We start from the raw sequence: 27,671 nt of genomic DNA, 5'->3' as shown, positions 1-27,671 counted from the left end.
ATGGAGGGGGATATAAATAAAACAAATGAAAACAAATTTAAACAATGGTTTAATCGTACTTTCAAAATGAGTTTAAAACCATTTGTTAGAGATCACACAAAAAGTTTACCAACTACACCAAATACCATTGAAGATGAAAATCATCATATTTTAAATTACACCATAGACTCTAAAGCATTATCTATGAAAGCTATGGCATTTCGTGATAAACATTGTGGTTTAAATGAAGCACCAGAATTTATGGGTGTATTACAGTCTGAATATCATATAATGCCTATACGAAATAAAGAAATATCATCTAATCATGAGATGATTTTTGTATTTGAACCGATTTTATTATATTGTTATGTTCAATCAACTGCACAAGATGTTGTATTTATTTGGCAGAAAGATTCAATTGAAATTAAACCCAGTGATAGAATTGATGTAAGTTTACCAAATTGATTTAGTTGTATTTTTATAGTGTGAATAAAATAAAGATGAATTTTGTCTGTAAATTATACTCATCATCATGACAAGTCAATTATTTAGTTATTTACATTGTCAAGCTAAATAGAATGTTTTTTGTTTAGGTAATCAGTATTCCTTCAAAGCCAAATTATTCTTTTTATACAGGGAGTATTTCAAAATAAAAAAAACAAGCATAAATTTTAAAAAATCCGACAAAATAACTGGACTTATTTAATTATGCTTCGTAAATTTTGACAATTTATTATGTTTGTAACCATCTTATACTTTTAAAATGAATTTAAATGAGAAACGGATTGTTATCATATGAAATTCTGACTCTCAGGAACTGATAGCTGTTTGCTGGACTTGGTATTTGATAGTTTTTGTAATTCAGTTCATTTTACTGTAACTGCATTACTATTTTTGTAAAACTTTATCAGAAAAGTCTATCTGAAGTCACAAGGTGACTTGTACATGATGTCTGATAATAGTTGATTTGAGACATTATTTGTTTGGTAATTTCTTGACACTTGTGAGCAAACACGTAAGATACATATTTCTGTCACAAGGGGTTTTATACATTGCATACATTAGCAGAATATTTATTTCGTATAATCTTTAGTTTTCTTCAATTTGGGTCTTTTTTGACAAGAAATAGAAAAGTTGAGAAATGGTCGGTTTTTTTATTTTCTGTATTTGAACCAATAGGTAGAATAAACCTTTATAGACTGCTTTTATTCTTATATATAATGTTGATCCAAGCGCTTTTACATAATTTCTGTATACAAGATATTAAGATGATGATAAAAATTTCACTCAAACATAACCACAAAATCAAAAATGAATGTTTCTTGAATGTGTCATTTGATCGAGATGCTTTCATTTAGTTACTGTACAAACAATTCAAATCGATAGTTTTACAGAACATTTAGAACAATCTGTAAATGGATATAAAGGAAGAATTCAGAAACGTCAAAATATTCTGTATTAATCTATATAAATATGTAGTTTTACATCATTATTGACGAATATACACTAAACTCACTCCTGTGTATGGTTTATTTACTTAGATTTTTAGTCAAGATACTGCAACTCAGCTAAGAATTAATTGTCCTAATTTGTCAGATAATGGAGACTATGATTGCATCGCAATGAATCCTGAAGGTAGATGTTCTACTCATACACGCATTTTTATTGAAGCACAAGAACCAGATGGAAAGACAACAAAACCTACATTATCCTGTCCAAAAATGGAAGACAGTGTAAATTTACACAATGTACAGAAGGATCCCAGTGAACATGATGATGATTTCAGTTTAGCTAATGATCTAGAAAATTCATCTAAACATATTTTACATCAAAGTCCATTAAGGCGTATAAGCTTTCGACGAACAGTATGTTATTCAAAATGCCTAACTGAGGAAAAGGAAAATAACACTTCAAATAAAATTAAAGATCTCTCTTTAAAATTCAACTCTTTGTCTGAATGTGAAAATATCATTCTTTTAAATGATAAGCATATTGGTAGCAGAAGATATCAAGAAAATAATAAAGGATGGAAATATAATTCATTTCGATATTTACGCAGTTATGATATGAATCAAGCTAATAATTTTGTACAATTATCAAACTCTGATAAATACGATCATCATAATAACAACAACATTGACTGTAATATCCTAAATATTTTATCAGTCAAAGAACAAATAAATTCCCATTATTCCCATTCTACCAAATCAATTAATAATCCTTCTCAAAAAATCAATTATTCCAATTCACTATACAAAGATGAAAATATTCCATTAGAAAATGCAATTACCAAATCAAATACATGTAAACGACGTTATCGATCTAGCGGTTTGTTAACAAATGAATATTCAGGTAATTTGTAATATTATTCAACAATAGAAATTATAATTTTGTTTACTTTTTTTTAATTTAGAATTTTCAGATTATCTTCAATACTACTATGATGAACAACAACAAGAAAGAAAAATTATTAATCATAATAATAACATTCATAAATCTAGAATAAGAAATCGTCAGTCATATGCAACCGATACATTATGTTCAGTCAAAAATGATGATGATCATTGGAAATTATTACCTAAAATTATATTTAACAAATTAGATAAATTGTAAGTTAGTTGATAATTTGGTTAATAAAGTAAAATTAGAAAATACTTTAATAGAAACGATTTATGTAAACTAAATAATTAGCTTACATAAGTCTTGTTGATATTACGCTGATATAATTTAAATACTATCTGATATGTTGACACAGATTCATATAAATAATGGTTCTGAATGTGTTTTGTCAAATGGGATTAAAATATATAAATATACGGAGTAGTATCTGATACGTCTTATCGATTGAACGCTATATTAATTTCCTAAGCTATTCTGGTACCCCGAAAGCTAGAACTGCACAGCGACTTGAACACACCAGAGAGAAGACGTAAGTATGACGGAAAATACTTTACTCCGAAGTTCCTTTTATTACAGAAAATATAGGGTTTTTATAATATATCTAAATGTCCTTGGGTCGCTGGAATATTCTGGAATGCTACTAAACATACTAGCACTGTAGTAGCCAACCGATCAAAGCTTCCGCATGTGACGTTTCGCTACCTTGATATTTCTGGCCAAGACTCCAAATGAACGCTGATTGGACGAAATGCTTCTTAGTGTTTCTTGACGCTTGCTTGTCTTTTGCAAGCGATTTCTGGATCACGCCAACAGTATCCAACACTGAAGTCCATACAGAGTAACTGCTTCTACAATGCATCTGTTAGATGAGTGCACTTGCATTTTGGTGTTGATATTACACTCAAATTGCTTCAAATGACAGTGTTTTATCCACTGGTCTACTATTGTTAGGATAACTGTCCGTTTTTTAGTAGTCAATAAGTGTGTACTATCTAGAATTTTTGAGCATTTAACTGTTTATTTAGTGTATTAGCAATGCACAAGAATGTGTAATTTTCACTGAGGACTTCATGTTAGTCAACTGAAGCTATCTAAATGTATTTTCTGTAAACACGCTACTTCAGGGTCTCGCAACTTGTCAGATGAAAAAATTAAATAACGTGAAAGTCAGAACTTGGAATGAAATTCCTGGTGAAACGTACATGCAGTATTCATTCACAAAATCAAAAGACAAATGCTGGGTGCCGTACACATATTAAAAATCGGGATGCAAATGCACCACGAATTCATGGATACGTATCCTAGTTACAATATAGGAAAGCGTTCTGTTCATATTGTATAAGAATACCATATTTTAGTATCTTTAAACTAACCAATAGTGCCTCATGTCAATGTTCGATTTGATGCATAACAAATCGTCCTTTAAGTAACACTTTATGCTATCTATAAGTATTCATAACTTCTATGTACAAGATATGGACACATTCAATTTAATATTAAATCATTTTTTTGTAGGAGTGCCTCTAACCTTCAGCGAACAAATAGTTCAGGAATGTCAAAGGTGAGTATGAAACGATTTTCAGTTATGCACATAACTTTACAAGCTTAGAGTTAGTGATCAATGATTTGTATTTAAGCTAATTTCAAGAAAAGATATCTATCGTTTATTTAAGTCAATTGAATCTAAGTTGTAGATAAATTCTTAAACTTTCCACGGTACATAACATTGTATCAGTGTTGATGTATCATGTACAAAATACCAACTCATTTGTCCCTAACAATGTTTTCCGGTATGAAGTCTCTATTATACGGATATCTAAGAGTTTCTTACAAAGTAGTTACTGTAATTCATAAACTGCATATTATACAGATAGAGCAACAGTTGTTTTCTATCACCTTCTGTTATTAAAAAGTTATTTGTGTATGAACAGCTTTCTGCTGTGTATTATATTCATATAAATTGGTCAAGACTAGTTTTAAACACCGCAAATTCACGTTTAACACATAAATTCCTAATACTGAATGTTTCTTAATAGTTTGTTAATAAATTTACTTTTGAATTTACATATTAATAATCAGGTAGAAAAGAAGTAAAAATAACAGATTAATAATTATGATGTAAAAATTGAATTTGGGATTTCAAACTGCTTTCTTTTTAGAATAAAGATCCTCATAAAAAATCTAATCGGTTTACTGATATGTTTAGTACACACCATGAATGTTACTTTATTGTGAAAGTATAATGAAATACAGTAGACATAATGTGTATCGCTTTATAAGTGATAATAATTTCATATTCTATGTTTGTTAACTAATAATAGAAATAATAGTTATCATGTCTTTTAATAATAAAAATGAAACGTTTATCGTTGCATTATATGAAGTTATTTATTTCATTATATTTATTTAAACACATAAACATAGGTACGAGAAGGCACCAAATAGGTATGCGCCACATAAATCATTCGATTTGTGTGAAGGCTAGGATGCCGAAACAGGCGGTTTTCTTAGAGGGCCACACCCCGAGCCTTTGACATAAAGGTCTTATCCACAAGGCAGTGAAGCAGATTAAGGAGATGCACTCCATTGGTAGCCAGTGACCAACGACTGGTTCACACTCCATTTGTTCCCTTACGATCCTGGAGCCCATGTACACCATTGGTTTGGAATCAGGATATTCCAACTTCCCTAAGTGGATCCTCCATATCCACCATCCCGGTTTAAGCGCCGGACACTCGCCTTTCGTCCTCTCAATTTCGTAATCAACACCCACACCGCGAGAAGGGAGTGAACACGACTTCCCTGGTAGTGGTTGTATGCACGTCGCCATGTGAGAGCATGAAAGTTGGCTCCCTACTCTCGGCCATACCAGGGCATTTGTGGGCATTATATGAAGAAATCAAAGGAACATTCATGCATTGAATGTGAAATGATTTGATTTTATCTACTGAGAAAAAAACACAATCCAAATAAGTAATCAATCAAATTTTCAATTTATATAGAGTTCTACTACATCAAATATGAAGTCAGTCAATGAATTTCCTTTCAATTGTAATCATTTAAATGTTAATCATCTATCAGCAGCAGGATCTTCCATATCAGATATAGTTGTACACTCTGGTTGGCAATCACCTAAATCAAAGTCATCACAAATATCATTAAATGATATTGATTTCTATCCAGTAAATAATATTAAATTAATTGAAGTGAGAATGAGGAATACATCAAGTAAAGAAAATCAAAAGAACTCTATAAGTGATGTTGTACAAGAAATTGTTATGCAATATGTTGAAGCATCTCAAAGTTATCATTCTTCATTTGATCAAGAAGATCTAAACTGTAAGTTTAAACTAGTAGGAAGAAATTACTTGTAATGAACTCCTATTGTATTGAGTGTTTTGTCTTGATTCTTAAGGGATTGTGTCATTTTATTTACATTGATAGACTATAGATCCAAATGTAATATGAAACAAGTATAAACATTGTAAACGAGTTGTTCAGTAATAAAACAAGTTATACAACCAACAATTTATGTTTAATCTATAGATGATCACTGAAAAATGGACAATGTCTATGATTGTTTAACTGAAAACCAACCTCAATTTAGTTTAAAACTCTTCGGAATATGTTCTTTGAATCGGACGTAGGCTCTCCTTTCTGTTCTACCAATGTATCTGTCAAAGCAGTTACATTGGTAGAACAGAAAGGAGAGCTCACGTTTAACTAAAAAACCTCAATTTAATTAGGTTTCTAATATTACTTTATGAAATATATATAACTTTCTTCAAAATTTAACAAATACTACTTAGACGATGGAAAAATAAATTAAAAAACGGTTATAACTTTAAATACAATCAGAATAAATAACGTCCGGACGGGAAAGAATTTATTCAATTATTTTATCGTTCACAGAAACAGTATTTCAGATCTATATTCTCAAAATTCTGTACGTAGTATTGTTGTAAATATAGAACTTTATGAGAAAGTAACATTTGAGCAGTAAAATGTTCATATTTAAAGTTTAAAACAAAATTTCTACCTGATAATATTAATATCAGAAGGAGTTTTCTGGAGATTGTAGTAATTTTAACAGTTGCGATCATGAGCCAATTGAAGCTAGACCACCATGAAAAACCTGAAAGCATTGAACAGCCGTTTCGTCTTATTGTGGGAATCCTCAGCAGCGCGCACTCACGACCCCGCCCCGCGGGATTCGAACACAGGACCTATCAGTCTCGCGCCAGGAGCTTAACCAACTAGACTACTGAGCCGGCATCCAGCGGTGTTTATGTCTAACTTCAACTAATCCACGAAATTGAGCGACACATCAACCATTGTCATCAGTGAGTTGATACCTCACAATAGGACGAAACGGCCGTCCAGTGCTTTCCGGTTTTCCATGGTGGTCTAGCTTCAATTAACTCATGATAATATTAGTTAGTTAAACAGATTAAAAATTGAGGTATACTATAAATGTAGTATAGATATGCTTTTTGTATGGCAGAGAATTCAAATGATTTTCACGAAAAATTTATTTAATGGAAGATAAACAAATATGATAAAACAAATGATTCTAACTAAAGTGTACTCAATTCGAGTGAATGCTATAAATTTCATGGTATGTTTTAATCTATATAATCATGGCCTTGAAATTCAATTTTCTGTCACCCATTTTATTCATCTAATACCTTATCAACGATATTTGACTTTTTGAATAGGACATAATCATATTCTATGAAATCATGAACACTTCCAAAAAAACAAACTTCTTCTAAATATATAAATTATAAAAATATAAAATTACTTTCTTTATGGAAAGTCAGTCAAACATAGTTTATTTAAAATACTGTTTTTAATCATTCTTTTAGTCTATACTACTCGTGTGACAATGTCACATTACATATCTGATATGTGATAAAGAAAATAAAATATGATTGGTCATTGAGCCTGAATAAACAGGCACATATTAAAACGAATAGTTGGACAGAAATCGGGCGCTGAGTATGGAGAAGAAATTAGCTTGATGAAGTTCAGAAAGGTTTACTGGACGAAAAGTCGGAATTATTTGAATTTTAATAGATGATATTACTTCAAATGAAATTTTCATGAATAAACAAACATATAGCCTAGTGACTATTAAATGTGTAATTTCCTTTCCTCTTATTGATTTCTACTCAGGACTCACGGAGTGTGACTCTCTGTAATTGTGTTGAATAAAGTGTTATCTAGTCTGCACTTTGGTTCTTTATTCTATGTCGTGAATCCTGCTTCTTATTACTGTATTAACGTATTGTTGTAGTATACTTGAGAGACAGAGAGAAATATTTTAAACCATTCGTTATATAAATTTCAAAGTAATATTATTAATTTCCAGTCTGACTACATGTTTTACTTCGTGATACATCATATATTTGACTATAATATACAATTTTACTTCAATAGAAGGTTATGGCTAGCTTATGATTTATGTAGGAGATTGCATTTTAGTAGGTAAGTAACATATTCTTACCTATAAATGCAACAAATTGAGTAGCTGGTACTTTGGGAATGTATGAGTTCAATTGATGTACAGTCAATAAATTATACTAAACCACTGATTGAAATGAAACTAATTTACGATGAAAACTATTTAAAAAAGATGTGCTTACTCCAGATATCAAACAAACGAAACAGAATTTTCATTATGAAAATCTCGTAAAGAAAATATTCAGCTAAAAATATCTAACACCTAAGTTATCTTGTCTGTTTTAAGGAAAATATCTTCTAGGCGCTGGTTACCTGCTGAAGAATGGTTGATTTTTGCTTCTTGGTTACAAAACTTTATTCAGGATACATACACGCTAACAGCAACTGATCAAATGTAGTCATGAATATCAACAACTTTGATTTAAGAACACTTTCTATTGCTTTGGAATTTACTGAACACGTTAGTATAAATCTAATTTCAGTAGGTCAACAGGTAACGATATGTACTTATTCTAAGCCTTAGTACAAACACTAAAACTCAGGTAAGTACATCTAAGAGACAAGTTTAGAAATGGTTTAAATGCGAGTTCGGAATTCCACTGCTAAGCCTAACCCAAATATTTGAAATAGTTATCCTTTGGAATATGATGTATTATTTAAAAACTTTAAGGAACAAAAACTTATATTTTATCATTAATTTTCAGATAAATGCGTGAATAAAATAAGCAGTAATAATTCAGAACAGATGAAACCAATGGTTACAGATACGACTTGTCAGTCACATCAAAATCAAATTAGTATAGAACAAACAAGCCAGGTTCTAGATAACAATAAAGATAATGAAACAGTGATATGTAAATCATCATCATCCAACAATAGGAATGAAAATATATCAGACATACGAAGACAAAACAGTGTCAGTATTTCCGATTGTGATGAATCAGGAAACCTATCAGTTTATGAATGTTCGAGAAACACTCACAATCAAGCTACTATTAAACAATCTTCTTTGGGTATACCAATATGTAATAATTTAAGAACTGATAAAATATACTTTTCAAAGGGACCTAGTTCTCGTGATGATAATAAAATGTTAAATGATTCATTGATAAAGGGTTCTTCAGAAAGTATTTCACAAACTTTGGAAAATTTACCAATTGAACAACCCCCAACAGAACCGATAAAAAGACGTCCAAATATTAGTTCAATATTAATTGACAAAAAGTTGAAATCTTCACCAGAATGTATTAAAGAAAATTTGTCAGTATCTCCAACTGAGAAGACTACCACAAATGAACTGTTAACAGAACCTTGTAAAAGGAAAACGAGTGAACAATACCAGTACCCAGAAAAAGTAAAGCGATTGACGAGATCAAGGAAATATATTAAAGAACAACATAAGCCCTCGAATATAGAAAATATGTTTTTAAATCGTGACGGTATCTATCTCAACGATAACCTTAATGAATCAACAAAAACTTTTAACGTTAGTAAAGCTAATTTTGATATGATAAGTAAATGTGAAACTCCTGCACAGAGCTCATACAGTGGTATTATTTGTACTTCACAGACAATTAATAATACAAATTCTAATCATATGAAAGATGATATACATCCTAGTCCTTATGAACATGGTCAGATTCATCAGAGTAAAGTATATGAATTAATGCAAAAATTTCAAATTTCTTCAAAAACTGAATGTTTATCTCCTAGTAAACAAATAATTAATCGTATACCACGATTAAACAATGAAAATTTAACTAAACCCGATGATTTGATTGATAAAACATTTTATAGCAGTATTGGTGTAGATAAAATGATTACAAATCAAATTTTAAATAATTCGAATAAAATGAATATGCGTTCAAAGACATCATCGTCATCTTCATCGTCATCATCATCATCATCATCATCATCAGCAGCAGCAGCAGCAGTATCAACCTCACCCAATCAGTTTCAGAAAACTTCAGGAATAAAACATCTTCCTCTGGCATCCTCAAACTATAACAATTTAGAAATAAACAATAACCAATGTGGAGTTCAGATGGAACAACCTGTACATCAATCTACGAAATACCAAAGTAGTAACAAACATTACGATGGTATAACTCACAATTTTACAAATAATCAGACTATAAGGATTATGGAATCAGTAAACTCAACATTCACTGACAAACATTTTACACTAAATATTACTGACGGAAATATGGGTTCATCAAAACCTAATTTAAAAAAATATTCAGCATATACACGTGAGGAACCAAAAGAGACCCAAAGCAAAATAATCAAACGTGAAGCTTATGTTAATACGAAAAAAATAAGACCAGAAGAAAAATCATCTGGATTACCAACAGAAACATCAGAAAACAGAGTTATACTCCAAAAACCTTTGTCTCAATATCCACAATTGATGGATGATACATTGAAGCCATCAAAATTTCCGTCACCGAAACCTGTGGAACCATTTAACAAACCGGTTTCTCTTTCCAATAAAAGTATTCCAGATCTCTCGAATATGAAATGTAACAGTGTGGAAAACTCCCTAACACCAAAATGTAAGTTAAGTTTTTCTACTTGTTTTCCTAAAATAAATTTAATTGAAACTTTGACGTTGCTGATTACTATCCATCTTATACGTGGCAAAATGGACATGCATAAAATAGAACAAAGTGAAGAAAAATTTTACTGCTAATAGAAAAACTTTTCTAAAACTTAAGTATATTGTCATCAACAAACTTGCGTATACAACTATAGAAAAATAACCAAGTAATGGTTCGGTTTCTTAAAGCGTACTAAATGTAATTAGAGTTGATCCATTAACACAAAATAACTTCCTGAATAAATGGTTTATATTTGAAACTCTTATTATTATACTTGCATCTTTTAAACACTGTTGTCGAATATTATTGGTTTTCTTGTGGATATATGGCTGTTTTTTATTCAGTACTGTAAAAATAAACCCTGATAGCCCTACTTCAGTATACTATCATCAATAAACATGTTAACAATGAATTATAGGCATAAATTGTGGCTGGCAATGAACTCTGGGACGCGCGTTTTGTCCTGCTTGTCATTCGTCAGCTGGATGTACCTGAATCTATATCTGCTTATAATGCTTGTGACATAAGGCAATACTGAAGGGATTAACTAGACTAAATGAATAAAACTATGAAATCTTGAAAGAAAAGTCTCTGATGACATAATAAGCGATTAGCTAAACTGTTCAAGTTACTGGCAGCTTATAAAGATTCACATCAATGAAATATATTTAAAAATAACAATCAAAGAGTTCACTATCGAAGATTGAATAATCTGAAATTAGATTGCATATTACCTTAAAATATTTTTTCTTTAAATTTAAAGACTGAATTAAGTATACCCTCACTAATTTGACTATTATGATGTTGTGAGGAACTATATTAATTTTTATAGATCAAATAGCAAGAGAATGTATACAGTTTTGTATTAGAATACAATATTTGTTGTCAGGTAACCCTTTAGAAGCAGTTCATTTTTCATAAACATATTAAGATAATTCTAATGAACCACTTAAACAGCTTACTTAAATTTAGGATAAGAAGTGACTTTTTTCTTATCATATATTTTATTTTTTTATCGAAGTTTAACTGAAAGGGGACATCTTAAAATGTAAAATCAGAAATTATTGACGTAATGATTGAATGGTACAGATCACATTTGATAATATGAGGCCCTAGTAGTATTAGCAGTAGTAAATATATCGAAAATTCAAACAAATAAATTCAATGGAAACATTCTGAAATACATGAAGGTTATGTGGTTGATTATTGAGTGTAGAAGTGATCAACCAGTGAGACGCATCAGTATAGTGGAAGTGTGCTAGATATTTTTAATCGTCCTTTGATTATTTCAGTTTTTCATCAACCGTGATCAAACTGTATACCTGGATCAAACGATTGGTTCTTGCGACATAGTTAAATAAAGTGATAACAATATGTGTCTGATGTGGATTTTTTTAGCCATTTAAACGATCTTTGCTAATAAAAATAAGTAAGCAAGATCTTTGATGTCGATGTTAATGAATGGTAGTTACTTTATATCGCAAATTAATTTCAGTTGGAACAGTGGGGTATTAGACTACAACTTAATTATATAAAAGTATCATAATTGCAACTAGACCTTAAGGTTCTGAGTCATATCCTATTATCTCTCCAGGTAAGGAGTCCTTAAATTAAACGAACTAATCTAATGCTCTTGAAACTATAATGAGTTCCCAACAAATGCTAATCCAATATGAAAACCATATTCAATACCACTTTTTCGATTACAACATAGATGTTCCAGAGAATCATATGAAACAGTGTAACAAATTTATGCCTTCTTTAAATATCGACCGCGATTAACTATCACAAAACTTTATCATAACCGGTTTTCCTGCAACTTATTAATCTCATAATATAATGGATCAAAGAAGCACAGTGTGATTATCTCTCATTTTTCTAAAGATTGAAAGACAAAACTATGCTGACGACACTAATATTTTCACTTGCAGTTTTTAATAATAAGCTCTATTCCAGAAAACAAGCTTTTATGAAAGTTTGTGGCTATATTAATGGCGATTATTATTATTATTATTATTATTATTATTATTATTATTACTGAATCAAAGTCAATTAAAAACACGAAAATTTACTGTAAGATCTGGTTAGCTAAAAATAGATTGGTGTCAGAAGGGGTTTTGGGGTAGTTGAGATCATGAGTTAATTGAACCTGGACGACCATGAAAAACCTGGAAGCACTAGACAGCCACTTCGTCCTATTGTGGGAATCCTCAACAGTGCGCATCCACGATCCTACCTTGCGATAATCGAACCCAGGACATACCAATCTAGCACGCAAACGTTTTACTTCTAGACAGCTGAGCCCGCCAGCATCCAACAGTGTTAATATCTAACTTCAACTAATCCATGAAATTAAGCGATACATCCACTACTGTCTTCAATGAGTTACTATCTCACAACAGACCCGGTTGAACTCTAGGAAATACCTCGTGAAACCAAAAAAGATTAGCTTAAAGTTTAAACTGGTTATCAAATCTGTAAGTTTCAATGATAAATTACAATGATGATAAAAATATCTACTCAGTTAAATGAGAATAAAAGAATTACTGATTCAAAATGATGAATACATTTTTCTGAATCAATTTTGTAATCAACAATATATTTTTAACCATAATGTTTTAGTTGTGCTTATTTCTCACCATATTTTAATATTAACTAATTTCATACATTATTTAATAGTACTCCAATGTAATTGTCTTTGTTAAAACATATGATATTACAATATATATTCAAGTGATAAGCATAAAAATAATTCTCATAAGCTGCATACTAACTATATGAAATTGTGTGTGAAAATTTTTCTAATTTAATGTTTATACATTTAATTCATTTGAGTTGTATATTACCTAATATATATCTTTACTTGATTAAGTATATTGTTCTATTTCAAACGTCTAATAGATTTAATCTTATTAATTTAAATATTAGAAAGCTGATTAACCGAACCAAATCATGTAATCAGTCCCTTAGTCTTGATTGAATACTATCGACTAGGTTATATTTGGGCGGATATATATATATATATATTTATACATATATATACTAGTCTTTTAATATGACGGGGATCTTTAAACGATCAAAATGTTGTGAACAACCCATTGCGTTGAAGGTGCTCAATGAGTTCCTGAAGTATAACGTAAAGTTCACTGAAACGAAAACCACTTGTTCAAATACTAGTCTTTTAATATGACGGGGATCTTTAAACGATTAATATATATATATATATATATATATATATATATGTTATGAAATTTTTGTATTTTATTTTTTTTTTGTTGACTTACATCAGATAGTAAAGGGTTACGTTTGCTAATGGTAGTACTCATTGAAGATAAAATAAAATGACACAACACAAAGCTTAAAAATTCACTAGATCCAATTTAAATTCATGTTTGTTTGATATTCATTTCATGATACATAATTTATATTGATAGAAAGTATATAGTTTAGCGTTGTAGAGATCGTATTCATCAACGAGATAGCCTACAAGCTATTAAGTACGGATTTAACGACAAATTTCATCAATGATTTTATCTTGAAAACCACTGAAAAAAAAACAAAGGGAATTGATTTAGTTTGGTTTCAAACTTCTCTCATCATTGAGCTTATTGAATCTTACAAGGAACGTGAAAACTATTCACAAATGGTTTAATTTTAAAAATTTCAGTTCATACATTAACCATATATATATATATAACATTACACAGTAAACATATTCTTTAATCTTTTGTAACTTAGTATGTGCAATATTACACAACTAGTAGCTTAATCTGATTAAATTTTCTTTCTTAAAATTTGCATAAATTATCTAGCAGATCCAATTGAATCCATTGATTATCCTTTAAAAATCAACACTTTCAAAAATGTAAATCCTACAGATCATTATGAAGAGATTGGAGTGCTTGGTTAGTAAGTTTATTCAATACTATTTAAGCATAGTTGTTTAGTGTTTATTTTAATTTTAACCCACTTATTATTAAATAGATTGTTTTAGTTAACAAATATTACAAAAGTTATCGATGCATTCATAGTAACTTCTATTAGCTCATTTTAATGATTTCTTCAATTGTGTACTTATAAAGAAGAGTAATATCGAAAATGAGTCTAAATTAATATACAATTTTAACTATATACAAGTGCTTTGAAAATTTGTTATACAGTTCGAATCTATGAAAAGTAGACCTGGCTAGATTATGGAGAAATAATCGCTAATGATTGGTCGGTATAATATCTCTTTATTTTAGTTTGTATACTTTAAGTCGATAACTATGGTGATCCACTGTAGATTATACAACGTAAATTTAACCTTAAATCACAAACCTTGATATTCATAGGCTGAAGTTTTGAGAATTATTTAAGTTTATTTGTTTATTTAGATCTTAAATAAAACATTCCAACACTTAAAGACATTAAGATAGTAGGCCTCAATATACCACCTATAAGCGAAGTTTACTAATTATTACTTACGATGTTTTGTTACAAATGTGATAGCTATAATTAGTACGAGCATTCTGTTCTGATAATGAAATTAACATGAATTCGCATTATCATTTTAATTGAGAGAAACTTCAGTTTTGAAAAATGCGGTATTTATGACAGAATGAAGGTCTTAGGCACTATACAGCACTGTGAAAATTATTGAAAAACTCGATTAAATAGCTAGGATTGCCAAAATTTAATTAGCATTCACTGAAGTACTTGTAAGTTTTATGTTATATAGATATTACATCCTTTACCAAATAGCTGGTAATATAGATTGTATAATTGGAGTATCCACACAAATACTTTTAAATCTGATATTGGATTACAAAGGAGACTTTATGGATAATCCATCAAGTATGTGTACCAGAAGTAATCATAATCACACCATAATGTATTTCAGTGTTATTTTTCGTAAATATTGGTTTTAGTATGCCATATACAAATTCAATGGGTATCTTCATGTAAAATATATTTTTTTAGTGAGTCTCGTGTTTCTCTGACACCATAGTGAACCAGGATTATGGAAAAAAGGATTAGTGTATGATAGTAATATGTATGAGGTATTTGGGAATTTTAACAACTGTGAGTGGCCATCTTTATTTAAAACTCAATGAACTACAAGCATCCCCGTTTCTCTGAGTCATCCTCAATTAAATGAGAGTATTTTGTTTGCTAGACTCTTATTGATTGCCTCTAACCGTCTAATATCATACAAACTGCTTTGCAATTTTAAAATCGCTTAGAAAACTATACAATGATTTCGTACGCAAAGTCTGATCAAAACTGAGGACAAGAAAAATGTTTTAGCTGGAGACGAGCTTCAAGACGAAATTTTTCGGAATTCTAGTAAGAACCATTTCATGTAGAGCTAAATCGTGTCGGGTATGAGACAGTTGCTAATCAAAGACAATGGGAGGTGTTTGCACAATATCATGGGTTGATTTAAGGTAGATTTGCACACCATTGGATACTAGATCAGTAAAGTGTTAAGTGTTGGTGCGCAAAAACCGAGGGTCCTGGATCCGATTCCCACTGGCGAGATCGTGCTTGTAAACTTTTGAATAGTTTCATGCTAAAATGAAGCAGCTGCTCAGTGTTATCAGGTTTTCAGTGATTGCCTAAGTTAGATCGGTTCGAGATTTCAATAAAATATGACATTGTTTCCCATTAATGACCGAATAAGTTATCAGTTACAAAGTTTCATAAATATTATTCTTACAAAATAAATAATGGTGAAACATTATATAAAAGCAAACCCTTAAAATATATTCTCCTACTTTGTTATTTCCAAAAAAAATCTTCATTACAATGAAACTTCTTCATTTATAATTGGTTATTCTTTTCCTTTCAAGTGGTACATATGGGCATGTGATTAAATGTTTTGAGAAAAAAACAGGACATATATTTGCTGCTAAAAAGTTTAAAATTTTACGACTTAAACGATATCAAGGTGAATTAATGGAAGTTGCTATATTACGTAGTGTTGGTAAACATCCACAAATTGCTCATTTACACGCTGCATATGAATATAATTTACATTGTACATTAATTACAGAATTGTAAGTTGTTTAAAAGTTTATATTTATGGTAATTATCCTTCATAAAAAATTAGTAAATCTATAATTAAAGAAATTTTATCTCACCTTGTACTATATTTGTGGTTAATTCATTGTTACCTTTAACCCATTCTCTTTTTCATAGCGTTTAAAATCTTAAGTATTTGTTTGTTTGTTTAACTTATAACGTTTACGAGGATTTTTGATTACTTCCATAATCATTTCATATTTGAATACATTAATATCTTCGTAGTACATTTTAACCAATTTTTTTATTTATGGTTACTAATATACCTAACTTTAGCATTTCTGGTATTATTCATTAAAACGTTTAAATTTTTTCTTAATTCAGCAATCGGTTCATGATCTCAATCAAAAATTATTCAGAAAAGGGGTTTATGGAGATTGCATTAATTTAATAGTTGAATTCATGAGTCAATTGAAATTAGACCACTATGAAAAATCTGGAAGCACTGGAGGGCCAATTCGTCCTAGAACGGGACTCCTCACTAGTGAGCATCCACGATCCCGTTCGAGGAACTAGAACCCAAGACCTTCGGTCTCATGCACGAGCGCGTTACCTTTAGACAGCTGAGACGGCATCCAACGGTGTTATTGTCTAACTTCAACTAATTCAAGAAACTGCACCACCGCCCACTATTGTCTTCAGTGTGTTACTCTCTCACAACAGCTCCGGATGATCTCCACTGGTCAAGGCTTTTCAATAGAACTCTAGGATATACCTCTTGAAACCAGTCACTAGTGAGCACATGATGATTATTATCAGAAAGAGGTTTTCGTGGACATTGTAGTAGGACGAATCAGCCCTCCAGTGCTTTCAGGTTTTCTTTAGTGGTCTAGCTTTAAACGATTCATGAATTCAATCAACAAAATTACTGAACCATGATGAATAATATTATTTTTACTGTAACTCTTATGTTGATTATTCTATTTCTCAATTACAAATAACTTGATTATTATGTTTAATCTATTTACAACAATTAGATCTTGTTCCGTATGGTCAGTTGTATCATGATATCGTAACTACTGATCCTACTCTTTGATTGATTTAATTTTTATGATTTTAGAAAGTAAATCTGTATATTTTATAGATATTACACATAAAATCACACTTGTAAGATTTTTTTTTCTACATTTGTGTGCATATAGAGAATTTAAAGTAAACAAAATCAAATGGATTTACTACACATCTCACGATATTTGATATATTAAGTTAAGCAAAAATATAATGTAAATAAATAATTAATTTAATTTTAAATATCCCAATCAGTAAAAAAATGAGATTTTTTGACGTTTCGTGACTTAGCGTTAGTCACTTCTTCATAGAATAAATAACCAAACTAAAATTCATCCAAGTTTAAATAGTATAAACGAAACAATAAGAATATTTCAACTTGGATTGATTTTAATTTGCTCTTTTATTCTCTGAGGAAGTGGCTTACAACAAGTCACGAAACGTCATAAAAATCTAATTTTTCTACTGATTGGGATATTAAAAATATACTATTTATTTATAACAATCTACATAGTGCTCAATTTATTCGCAATTATCTAGTCAAACCTTGGTGATGATACCTAAAATGAAATAATGGCTTAAAGCAACTAAATATATCTTACTTTGAAAGTAATGTCGGAATTTAGTTCTCATGGCAAATTCAAATAATAATAATAACTCAGTATAATTTAGTTTAACAAACATGAGATAAGTTTACATCACTACTAAATATTATAGACATTTACGGGATTAAGTACTTAGTTTAAAATAGCTGTAGATCATATTAGTAATTAAGCTAACATAATTCCTAAATAAATAACTCAAAGCTAAACATTAAACATTTCATAATGAATCTATTTTTGTGATATCTTCAATAAATAGAAAAATTGTATTTCTAGTGTTTCGTGACTTTATATAAGCCAATTCTTCAGAGTAAATAAATAATCCAAATAGAATGAACACAAGTTTAAATAGTACAAAGAAAATAAAGTAGAATATTCTCCGTATAATCAAAATCATAATTGATTGAACATGTCAATGACATTTTATCTTGTTTAAGGTGATTCTGTATGAAATATTGTTGTAGTTATTTGTGTGTATGATGGTTGGTATAAAAAAATGTATAAATTCATAATATGAAGTAGTGGGGTTGAAATTGAGTTTGTTTGGGTAAATTGACTGGAAAATGAATAGGGATTAATGTGGATGTTTGGTTAAGTAGTCTAAGTTGAATGAATAATCAAGAATTCTTTCTTATCGAGGAGATAATGGTTTAGCATTCCATGAAAGGCTTCAACTACTCGCCTCTCCTAATAACTGAAACAAGCTTCCCGGATTATTTTGTTATTTTTAATGTCAGTTTGGTAATTATTGAAAATAGCATATACTTTTAATGTTGATTTAATTTGTAGATTTTCCCATTCTAATTAATTGCTACACGTCCCATAAGAATGTTACTTGAGTCATTCTGTAATTGACAAATCTAGATCTTCAGCAAAATATTTTGTATCTGGTGTCCACATACTACCTCAATAAAGTTGATTATCGACACTCAAATGAAAATAATATACGGTATCACAATGCTTAGTTTCCTTACTATATAGATATTGCTAAACATTCAGATCGCTATCCATATAACGCAGTAAAATCTGACTAGAAAGTAACTAATGGAAAGCTATCAGTTTATACTGTTTGACTAACATTAATTATCATCATTTTAGTGTTCCAGGTGGTGCTCTTTACAATAGAATTGAAAAAGAAGGTTCTTTAGACGAAGCAATAACTGTGAGTATAATTCGTCAAATTCTTCTCGGTCTAAAGCACCTACAAGATTGTTCAGTGATTCATCGTGACTTGAAACCAGAGAATTTAATGATGGTACAAGCAAGTGGTTATCGATTAAAAATTATTGATTTTGGTCTTGCTGTATTTTATCAAAGTAGTCAATGTACACCTATCCCCGCTGGTACATTAACATATATAGCGCCTGAAACACAAAATTGTGATCCACAATCATATACTACAGATTTATGGAGTGTGGCTGTAATTGCATATGAAATGTGAGTTTAAAACAAATTTGTTTGCATTTTGTAGTGATGTACACGCAAATGATTGACACTACAAATAAAACACAATTTAACACATTGAATTGTAACAAACATTACTGGCGTTTGTAAATCTCTAGTGCTCACTCTATTAACTGTCACTTCAAGCTATATGCTTTAAGCTATAAATCATAAAATTTTGATTTTTTTCAAAGGAAATCTGTTGACAGCACTACTAATTACTAGAGGCTATGAAACTTTTATCTTGTTTCCACAGTGCAGTACAGAAAGGCAATTAGAAAGCCAGTCTGCTTGAATGCAAAAAGTAATTGACTGGCATTCTTCATCAAGCTTTCACCAAACACATGAGGAAAGATTTAATTACAAACTGTTACAGGTTACTCCGAAACTTTATAATAATGGTCTACAATTCGTAACAGTTGTGTTAGTGACCAATGAATTGTACCTAATAAATTGCATCTACTTATGAGTAGTATGAGTAGCGTTGCAAAAGTTTCAAATTAAGGAATCAAGTTAAGCGTAAATTTTATAGAAAGCAACATAAACAATAATAAACCACAAACACAGAGTGTGATATTCTGAATACGCCGTCTGAATCACTAAGAAGTAGATCCTTCAAAAAACACCAAATTACATCAAAAACACTACTGTGCATAGTAAAATAGAGAAATAAATAAAAGAAGAAAGAAGCTATTATTCAGAATTAGCAATTCATTCAAAATAAACGGTCTCAAAGAATAGTGTATGTAGGCAACAGTAAAATATGAAAAAAGTTAATAAAGATGTTAAAACTGAAGCATAAACCAAAAAGTTAAAATGATTACGTAAAGAATGAGGCAGTTGGTTAGTTGGGACAAAAAGCGTCCTGGATTCCACTACTAGCCACTCTCCATCATTGCTTACATTACAAGTTCAGTTTGTGAAGTTATTTAAACGGTTTTTAAACTGTTGCCTAATAAAAATCACACATAAAGCTAGCCAATAAAAGAAAGAAATGATTAATGAAGTAATGAAGAGATCTGAAATCTGATTGGTAAACATCACCGTGAGGATTATCTTGGATTTCATTTCCAACAATGTATTCTAAACTGCAAAAAACTAATACGTCTAAAAACGATATTTTCACTTATCTTGTTGATTTGTTGTGCATAATTTTGTGCATATAAGTCGCAGAGTTATCTATGATTTAATCATATCATACTCAACGTTACTTTTTATTATTCACTACATATAAACTGACGAATTTACAAAGAATCTAGCAAATAAGACTTACTCATATCTTCCAATCTTCATTATTGGTGAGGAACTTACATTTACCTGATCAGTGGATCTGTTTTAATTTATCAATCATTATTTACAATGAATTTTGACCAAGAAAAAAATTCAACTGATGGTTTCTTAATTAGGCCAAAACCTTCATCTAAAACTAACAATAGGCTGAGTACCAGTATTTAATGCAAATTCAAATAAAAGCAGAAATGAATTTGTTAACCAAATAGGTCAAAGATTCAGAATCTATTTACAGAATTAGCCTGATACTAAAATAAAATGGCATAGTTTGTATTCTTTAAAATGACACACTTTTGTACACTATAAACCATTATGGATATATCTTTTTTGTTTGGCACAAGTGAAAGATAGCATGTTTGAAGTACATAGTGATGGTAATTTCAGTCAATGATGACATAAACTTGAATAACTGATGTTAAAGTAGATGGCATTCAGTAAAATTCACGAGGACTAACAATGAAATTAGTTTCGTAATTGAAGAGTATCATTTTAATATTTAACTCTCAAACCCAGAAAAATTACTTACATAAATAGGATTAATGAAACATGACCATATTTCCTGAATAGAATTACTGAACGTCACACTCTTTAACTTATTTACTTATTTGAATTTGTTTAAACACATAGATATTGGTACAATGAGGCAGCAAATACATATGCACCACACAAATCTCATTTGATATTTGTGAGGGCTGTGATACTACCCAAGTGCCTAAACCAAATCAGGTGCTTTTCTTAGGGGGCCACACCCACAGCCTTCGACCTGAACGTCTGATCCACAAGACAGTGGAGCAGCGTAAGGAGATGCAGTCCAATGGTAGCCGGTGGCCAACGATTGGTTCATATGCCATTTGTTCCTTTAGGATACTGGAGACCATGTACACCATTGGTTTGGAATCAGGGTTTTCCAACTCCCCTAGGTGGACTCTCCATGTCCACCAACCCGGTTAAAGCACTAGACATTCGCTTTTCGTCCTCTCAATTTGGTAAACAACACTCCAGCCACGAGAAGGCAGTGAATAGGACTTCCCTTTCAGAGGCTATCTACGCGTGGCCATGTGAGAGCGTTTCGAGAGGGAGAGCGGACTCTCCCCACTCTCGGCCGTACCAGGATATTTTGGGGCACTAGAGGTGGTTACTTCGCCATATACCCAATTCGCTCTTTAACTAGTCTAACTTCATAGATCTGTTATGCATATTAACCACTCTCATTTTCTTTTGTTCACTTGCATAAACAATCGGTTCAACAAAATCATTTTTTCGATACTTATACGGAACGATAGAAAGCACTTAAGGTCAATCAACATAAACATAATGGTAATAATATGACATTTGTTAATAGAAACTAATTTTCTATTATAAATAATTTATTTCTTTATACAGTCTTGCAGGTATCACACCATTTGAAATTCCACAAGATGGTTGTCGTGATCGAATTCTCACTAATCAAGAAATATCTCTTAATATTACACATGTAAGATATGATTTTGACGACCCTGGAATAGTGGATGTTTCAAACGAGGCGAAAGACTTTATTAAACAAATTTTAGTTCGAGATCCTAAGTAAGTAGTATTTTAGTTCATGTTTACACAGTTGATAATAACGTTCATTGCTTACAAAAACTGTTTAAAAAAATACCACTGTTTGATATTTACCGAAGTATCAATATCTTTGGTACAGTACAAACACTTTTATTTTCAAAAATATCTTTATACCCAATACATTGTTTACAAATTTTATATTCCAATGTCGATTATTTAGGTTTACTTAATAAATGTGATGGAATAATCCATAAATAACTATTGATGTTTACACAGTTTGAACTAAAATAGTGAAATTATATTAATTTGATAGTTTAGTTGTATTGGCAGACAAATTCTGACCAACACAGTTAAACAATAATTCTATGATCGCCGATTCAAGATAAATGATTCATTTTAGAAACAATTCAAGAGAAGGGATGAACTAGTGAATATTGACATCAAGTTCCATAGACGAAGGCATTAATTCTTCACGCCTAGTATTCTAGGCTTATCAGATTATTTATTCATCTCAATTTCCGATATAGTGATACCTTCACATATGGTGGCCTGAATCTTTTCATCGGTAGAATAAACTGAAAAACTATCTAACTCATATCACAAACAAAGTTTATATATATGGAATTATTTCCAAACTTTTATTGTCTTTCTTTGTTGCATTCCGTTTTATATACACACTTGGAAACATGGATATCTGTAATCGATACTCTCCTCTCAGAAACCTGGGAATATTCTTGTTTAGATACAGAGACACAAGTGGTTACAGTGTTTTCATTTCCTTTACCATAAATGTTCATCTTTTATAATCACCTGATCAAATACTTTATATTAATTCCTAACGACCTCGATATATGATACAACAAACATCAATAAGAAATAAACATTTGATTATGTTAAAAGAATCTTTGTTATCTAGACTGAAAGCTCATTTGCCATCGAGCAATAAGATATATTAGATCACTTACATAAAGCAGTTTTTTTTAAAATATTTATTCACTTTATTATGTGCTGGGATATTTAACCGCTACATTTTTTTCCTGCCAATTTTAAAATTCCAACTTATATTTTTGGTCAGTAAACTCCTGGCAAATAGTAATGATTTTAGATAAAACCTAATCGGACCTAATGTTCGCTTTCACTAGGATTAGAAGTGAAATGTAAGCTAGAGAGAAAATATTTATATTGCTACCTGTAAAATATTAGCAACTAATGTCCCCTTCAGAGAAAATTATTCTCTGTCTGGTGACCAGTGGAGCTAAACCGTTTGAGGTGCGAGGCGGTCACCCACCGAATGTAATGGAAGATGGTCGGACAGTATTGTGTGTTGACTGAAATTAAACATTAGCACAGCTGAATGCCGGCTCAGCAATATAAAGATGAAACGTTCACGTAAGAGACCGAGGGCTTTAGGTTTGATTCCTTGATGCAAGTTCTTGAATGTGCACTGCCGAAGAGTATCATATTAGGATGAAACAGCTAACTGGAGCTTCCAGATTTTCAATGATTGTCTAATTCAGATCATCTGGCGCGAGACTGATAGGTCCTGGGTTCGAATCTCGCGTGGGGTGGGATCGTGGATGCGCACTGCTGAGGAGTCCCATATTAAGACGAAACGGCCGTCCAGCGTTTCCAGGTTTTCCATGGTGGTCTAGCTTCAATCGACCAATGATTTCAATCAAAAACTTAACAATCTCTACAACCCCTATACTGATAATTACTATTTGCTCGCTAGTGACTAGCTTCGTGAGGGAATTCTCGGAGTTCTGGTGAGAAGCCGTGACTAGTGGAGCTAATCCATGTCGTGTAGAAACACGTGTTTACCTCAGTACAATGGTAGATGGTCGCGAAATTTTGTGGATTGGTTGAGGCTAGACATTAACACCATTGAATGCCGGCTCAGTGGTCTAGTTGGTCAGGCGCCTGACGTGAGACTGATAGGTCCTGGGTTCGAATCTCGCGTGGGGTGGGATCGTGGATGCGCACTGCTGAGGAGTCCCATACTAGGACAAAACGGCCTTCCAGTGTTTCCAGGTTCTCCATGGTGGTCTATCTTTAATTGACTCATGATTTCAATCAAATAATTTAGATTGGTTCACAATTCTAATGAAATTCTGTAGTATCCAAAACCTACTACTGATAAAATTAACTGGTTGTTCAGTATGTCAATGACACTTGAAAATGATAAAATCTTCAATATAGATATCGCTTTCAATTCGAATATTTCCTTCTGAGTTAATCTAAAGACCTATCGAAATAAAATCTTTCTTTCGAATCAATAAATTATTGTTCACACAAACTGATCATTCTAATCAACATTTAGTAAGATTATATGACCTGTATTATTACACTTTTGGAAAGAATAGATTAATAATTAAATAATAATATGATATTCAATGAAAATCTATCGGTCACTGAATTTAGATGTGAGAATTTGTTTTGGAAAAATCGCTATTACTTAATTAATGAACAAAAATGAAGAAACAATATTTAGTTTAGTTTATCGGATTTAAAAATCCATTTTAAAAAAATCTATGTTGTATTTCCAATTTTATTTTTTGTAATTTTAAGTGTAATTACTAAGCCAAAGAGTAAATGAAAACAAGGATCAAATATACCGGTAATAATCAGAATGCAGTTGTGTAGATTGTTGAATTTTTATTGAGATCATGAATCAATCAAGGTTAGACCACTATTGAAAACTGGGAAGAACTAGATGGCCATTTCTTATTCATATGGGACTCCTCAGCAGCGAGTACCAAGGATCCCACATGCGAGACTCAAGTCCAGGACCTTCAGTCTTGCGCGATTGCTCAACCTCCAGACCACTGAGTATTTAAGGCAATTATTGACCGAAGACAATCGAAGATGGTCATGGATTCGTTGAAGTTAGACATTAACACTGTTGGACACCAACTTACTGGTCTAGGAGTTAAGTGTTTGTGCGGGACCGAAGGTCCTGGATTCCATTCGCACGTGCGGGGTAGTGAATATCCACTGCTGAAGAGTTCCATAATGGTACAAAGCAGCCATCCAGTTCTTCCGGACTTTCAACGGTGGTCTAACATTGTTCGGTTCATGACCTCAATAAATATATTGGTAATAATCTTATTAATTCATTTACTAGTTTCTAATGTTTAGACAAAATGACTGATAGTTTAACATATTGTCTTTCTAATAGTTTGTAGTCGACTCAAAGATGAACATTTCCTTTCATTTGTGACACATGAACAGAAATTAAACCCCTCAAGATGCAGATATGCAAAGAACACATACACAAAACATTTATTTTTTGCTATCAAGAAGTCATAAATAACTTCTTGATTTGACAAGTTATCATTGAACTACTATTATCTTATTTGTTTTCCCGTTAGTTTAAACAGCTCCCTATAAATGGCACACGTTTTTTTTCATCCAAATCTTGAGTAACTGATACTAATTTAGTTTGTGATAAATGCAGATCTATTATTCACTTTAATTTCAAAGTACTTTGAAGTTAGATCTCTCAAATGAATAACTGTTAGTTGTCAAGATTAAAAATGTGCCGCTCATAGGAAGAAAAGTATTCTCTAGAAAGGTTTATTAACTTCCAAAGTGGTTTATTTAAAAGCTAATTATGTGAAAAACGTAAAACACGAGTTTATATTATCTTAAACTTTTTATATCGTTTCATAATCCTTCACATTTAACAATTGTTTAATCGCACTTCCACGTCTATGGTTTTTCTATATTACTCAAGAAAAAGACCATCAGTACATCAGTGTTTAAATCACCCATGGATGGCAATGCGTGAAGAAGACAGGCCACTTGTAAAAAGAACAGTTTCGTTGTTTCGTCATAGTACACGAAAAAAACCTAAAGGTGTAAGTATTTCATTTATTTTATCAATACTATCTGTTAATGTTTCCCACTAGAAAACAGTTTCTATGCCGTGTTCTTCACTGAATGGCCTCAGTTAGGATATCAATGAAGACCAGAGAAACGGAACAGCTGTTTCGTACCAGTTCGAGACTCTTCAGTGGTGAGCGTTGATAACTTCACCAGTGGATTTACCCAGGTTCTCCAGAGGTCGTAATGAATAGTTAACCTTTAGACCACCAGGATTCCATTCAACGGTGCACATTTCTGACTCTATTTACTTCACAAAATAGTGCGATGACCATCCACTTCCATTAGAAATGACTTTTACACTCTTCTCCTGGTTCAGATTATTGACTGTCATGGTAAGACATATAATTAGAAACTCAGAAAGTCATTTCAAATTAGGTAATTAGGTAGCAAACGAATATATCTTTAATGAAGGAGGTAGGTTTTTTAGACATTCAACAGTAGTTGACAATCATAAATACGGGTTTCCTCAGTTTTTCGGCTTTCTCAAGATAATTATTTAGTGAATAAATACACTTTTTAGTCAACGAGGAGAATACTAGGATTAATCGGATAAAAACACTTAAAAATACAAACAGTTTTAAACATATTATTATCATGTTTCTCAAAGATGATTATATTTGATTCACATTTTATGCATATTCCTACTTGTTTGAATGTGTTTGACAAAACATTCAATTTACAGTATGATTATATTTTCAAATATTTCTAGTTTAGTTGTTCTCTTCATTTTTCTGGTAAGCGTTTTTTTAGCGAGTTAGTTTTCTACGGGATGGGGACGCTAACCCTATGCCCAACCCTCCTCCTTTACCCGGGCTTGGGACCGGCAAGGGATTTTAACATGATCATTGAACACTGAAAAATTGTTTTTGTATTCATTGGGATATTTCAAAGAACTCATTTCTGTTATACACAGTCTATCTAGTTAGCAACATATTTAGAATTATCAGGAAACATAATAATAGGTCGAAACTAAATATTTCCTACCTTTTTATTTGTCTGGTTACCACTGAAGGCATACGCTGTGGGTCAAAAATGTAGCTTAATCTTTTAAGGGTAAAAGATATACATTTGTCATTGTGTTGGATATATATTCCGAACTCGGTTTAGCTAATAAGATTGTTAAGCTCAATCCTCCTTTTCTCACTTAAATAACTAGTTGAGCTCGCGTATGGAAAGATTGTGCATCAGTAAACAGACTGAGATAATGGGACAATGTAACAATTCTGGTATAAGCTACAATTGTTCATTATGAATTTGATTTTTTTTAGATTTCCAATTTTCAGCCAGTCGAATAATTTCTATCTTTTTTTTACAGTATCGAATTAAAACACAAACAACTCAAAAGCGTGATCCACATAATTCAGCTGATCCTATAACAATCCAATGA

At 31.2% G+C, this 27,671-nt stretch overlaps 1 protein-coding gene across 1 annotated transcript; it reads left to right on the top strand.

The window, feature by feature from the left end:
• Positions 1 to 27,671, top strand: MS3_00002157 (uncharacterized protein; the record flags this gene model as incomplete). Its single annotated transcript, XM_012939066.1, has 12 exons — positions 1 to 426; positions 1,521 to 2,331; positions 2,393 to 2,588; positions 3,895 to 3,940; positions 5,382 to 5,718; positions 8,550 to 10,400; positions 14,258 to 14,354; positions 16,280 to 16,486; positions 19,220 to 19,558; positions 22,238 to 22,417; positions 26,133 to 26,256; positions 27,600 to 27,671. 12 exons carry the CDS (start codon positions 1 to 3, stop codon positions 27,669 to 27,671), a joined length of 4,686 nt encoding a protein of 1,561 aa, XP_012794520.1.

This window comes from Schistosoma haematobium, chromosome 1 (genome assembly GCF_000699445.3).
Source record: "Schistosoma haematobium chromosome 1, whole genome shotgun sequence".
NCBI classification, from domain to species: domain Eukaryota; kingdom Metazoa; phylum Platyhelminthes; class Trematoda; order Strigeidida; family Schistosomatidae; genus Schistosoma; species Schistosoma haematobium.
Note: the sequence above shows the minus strand (reverse complement) of the source record. Positions and strands in the feature narration are given on the sequence as shown.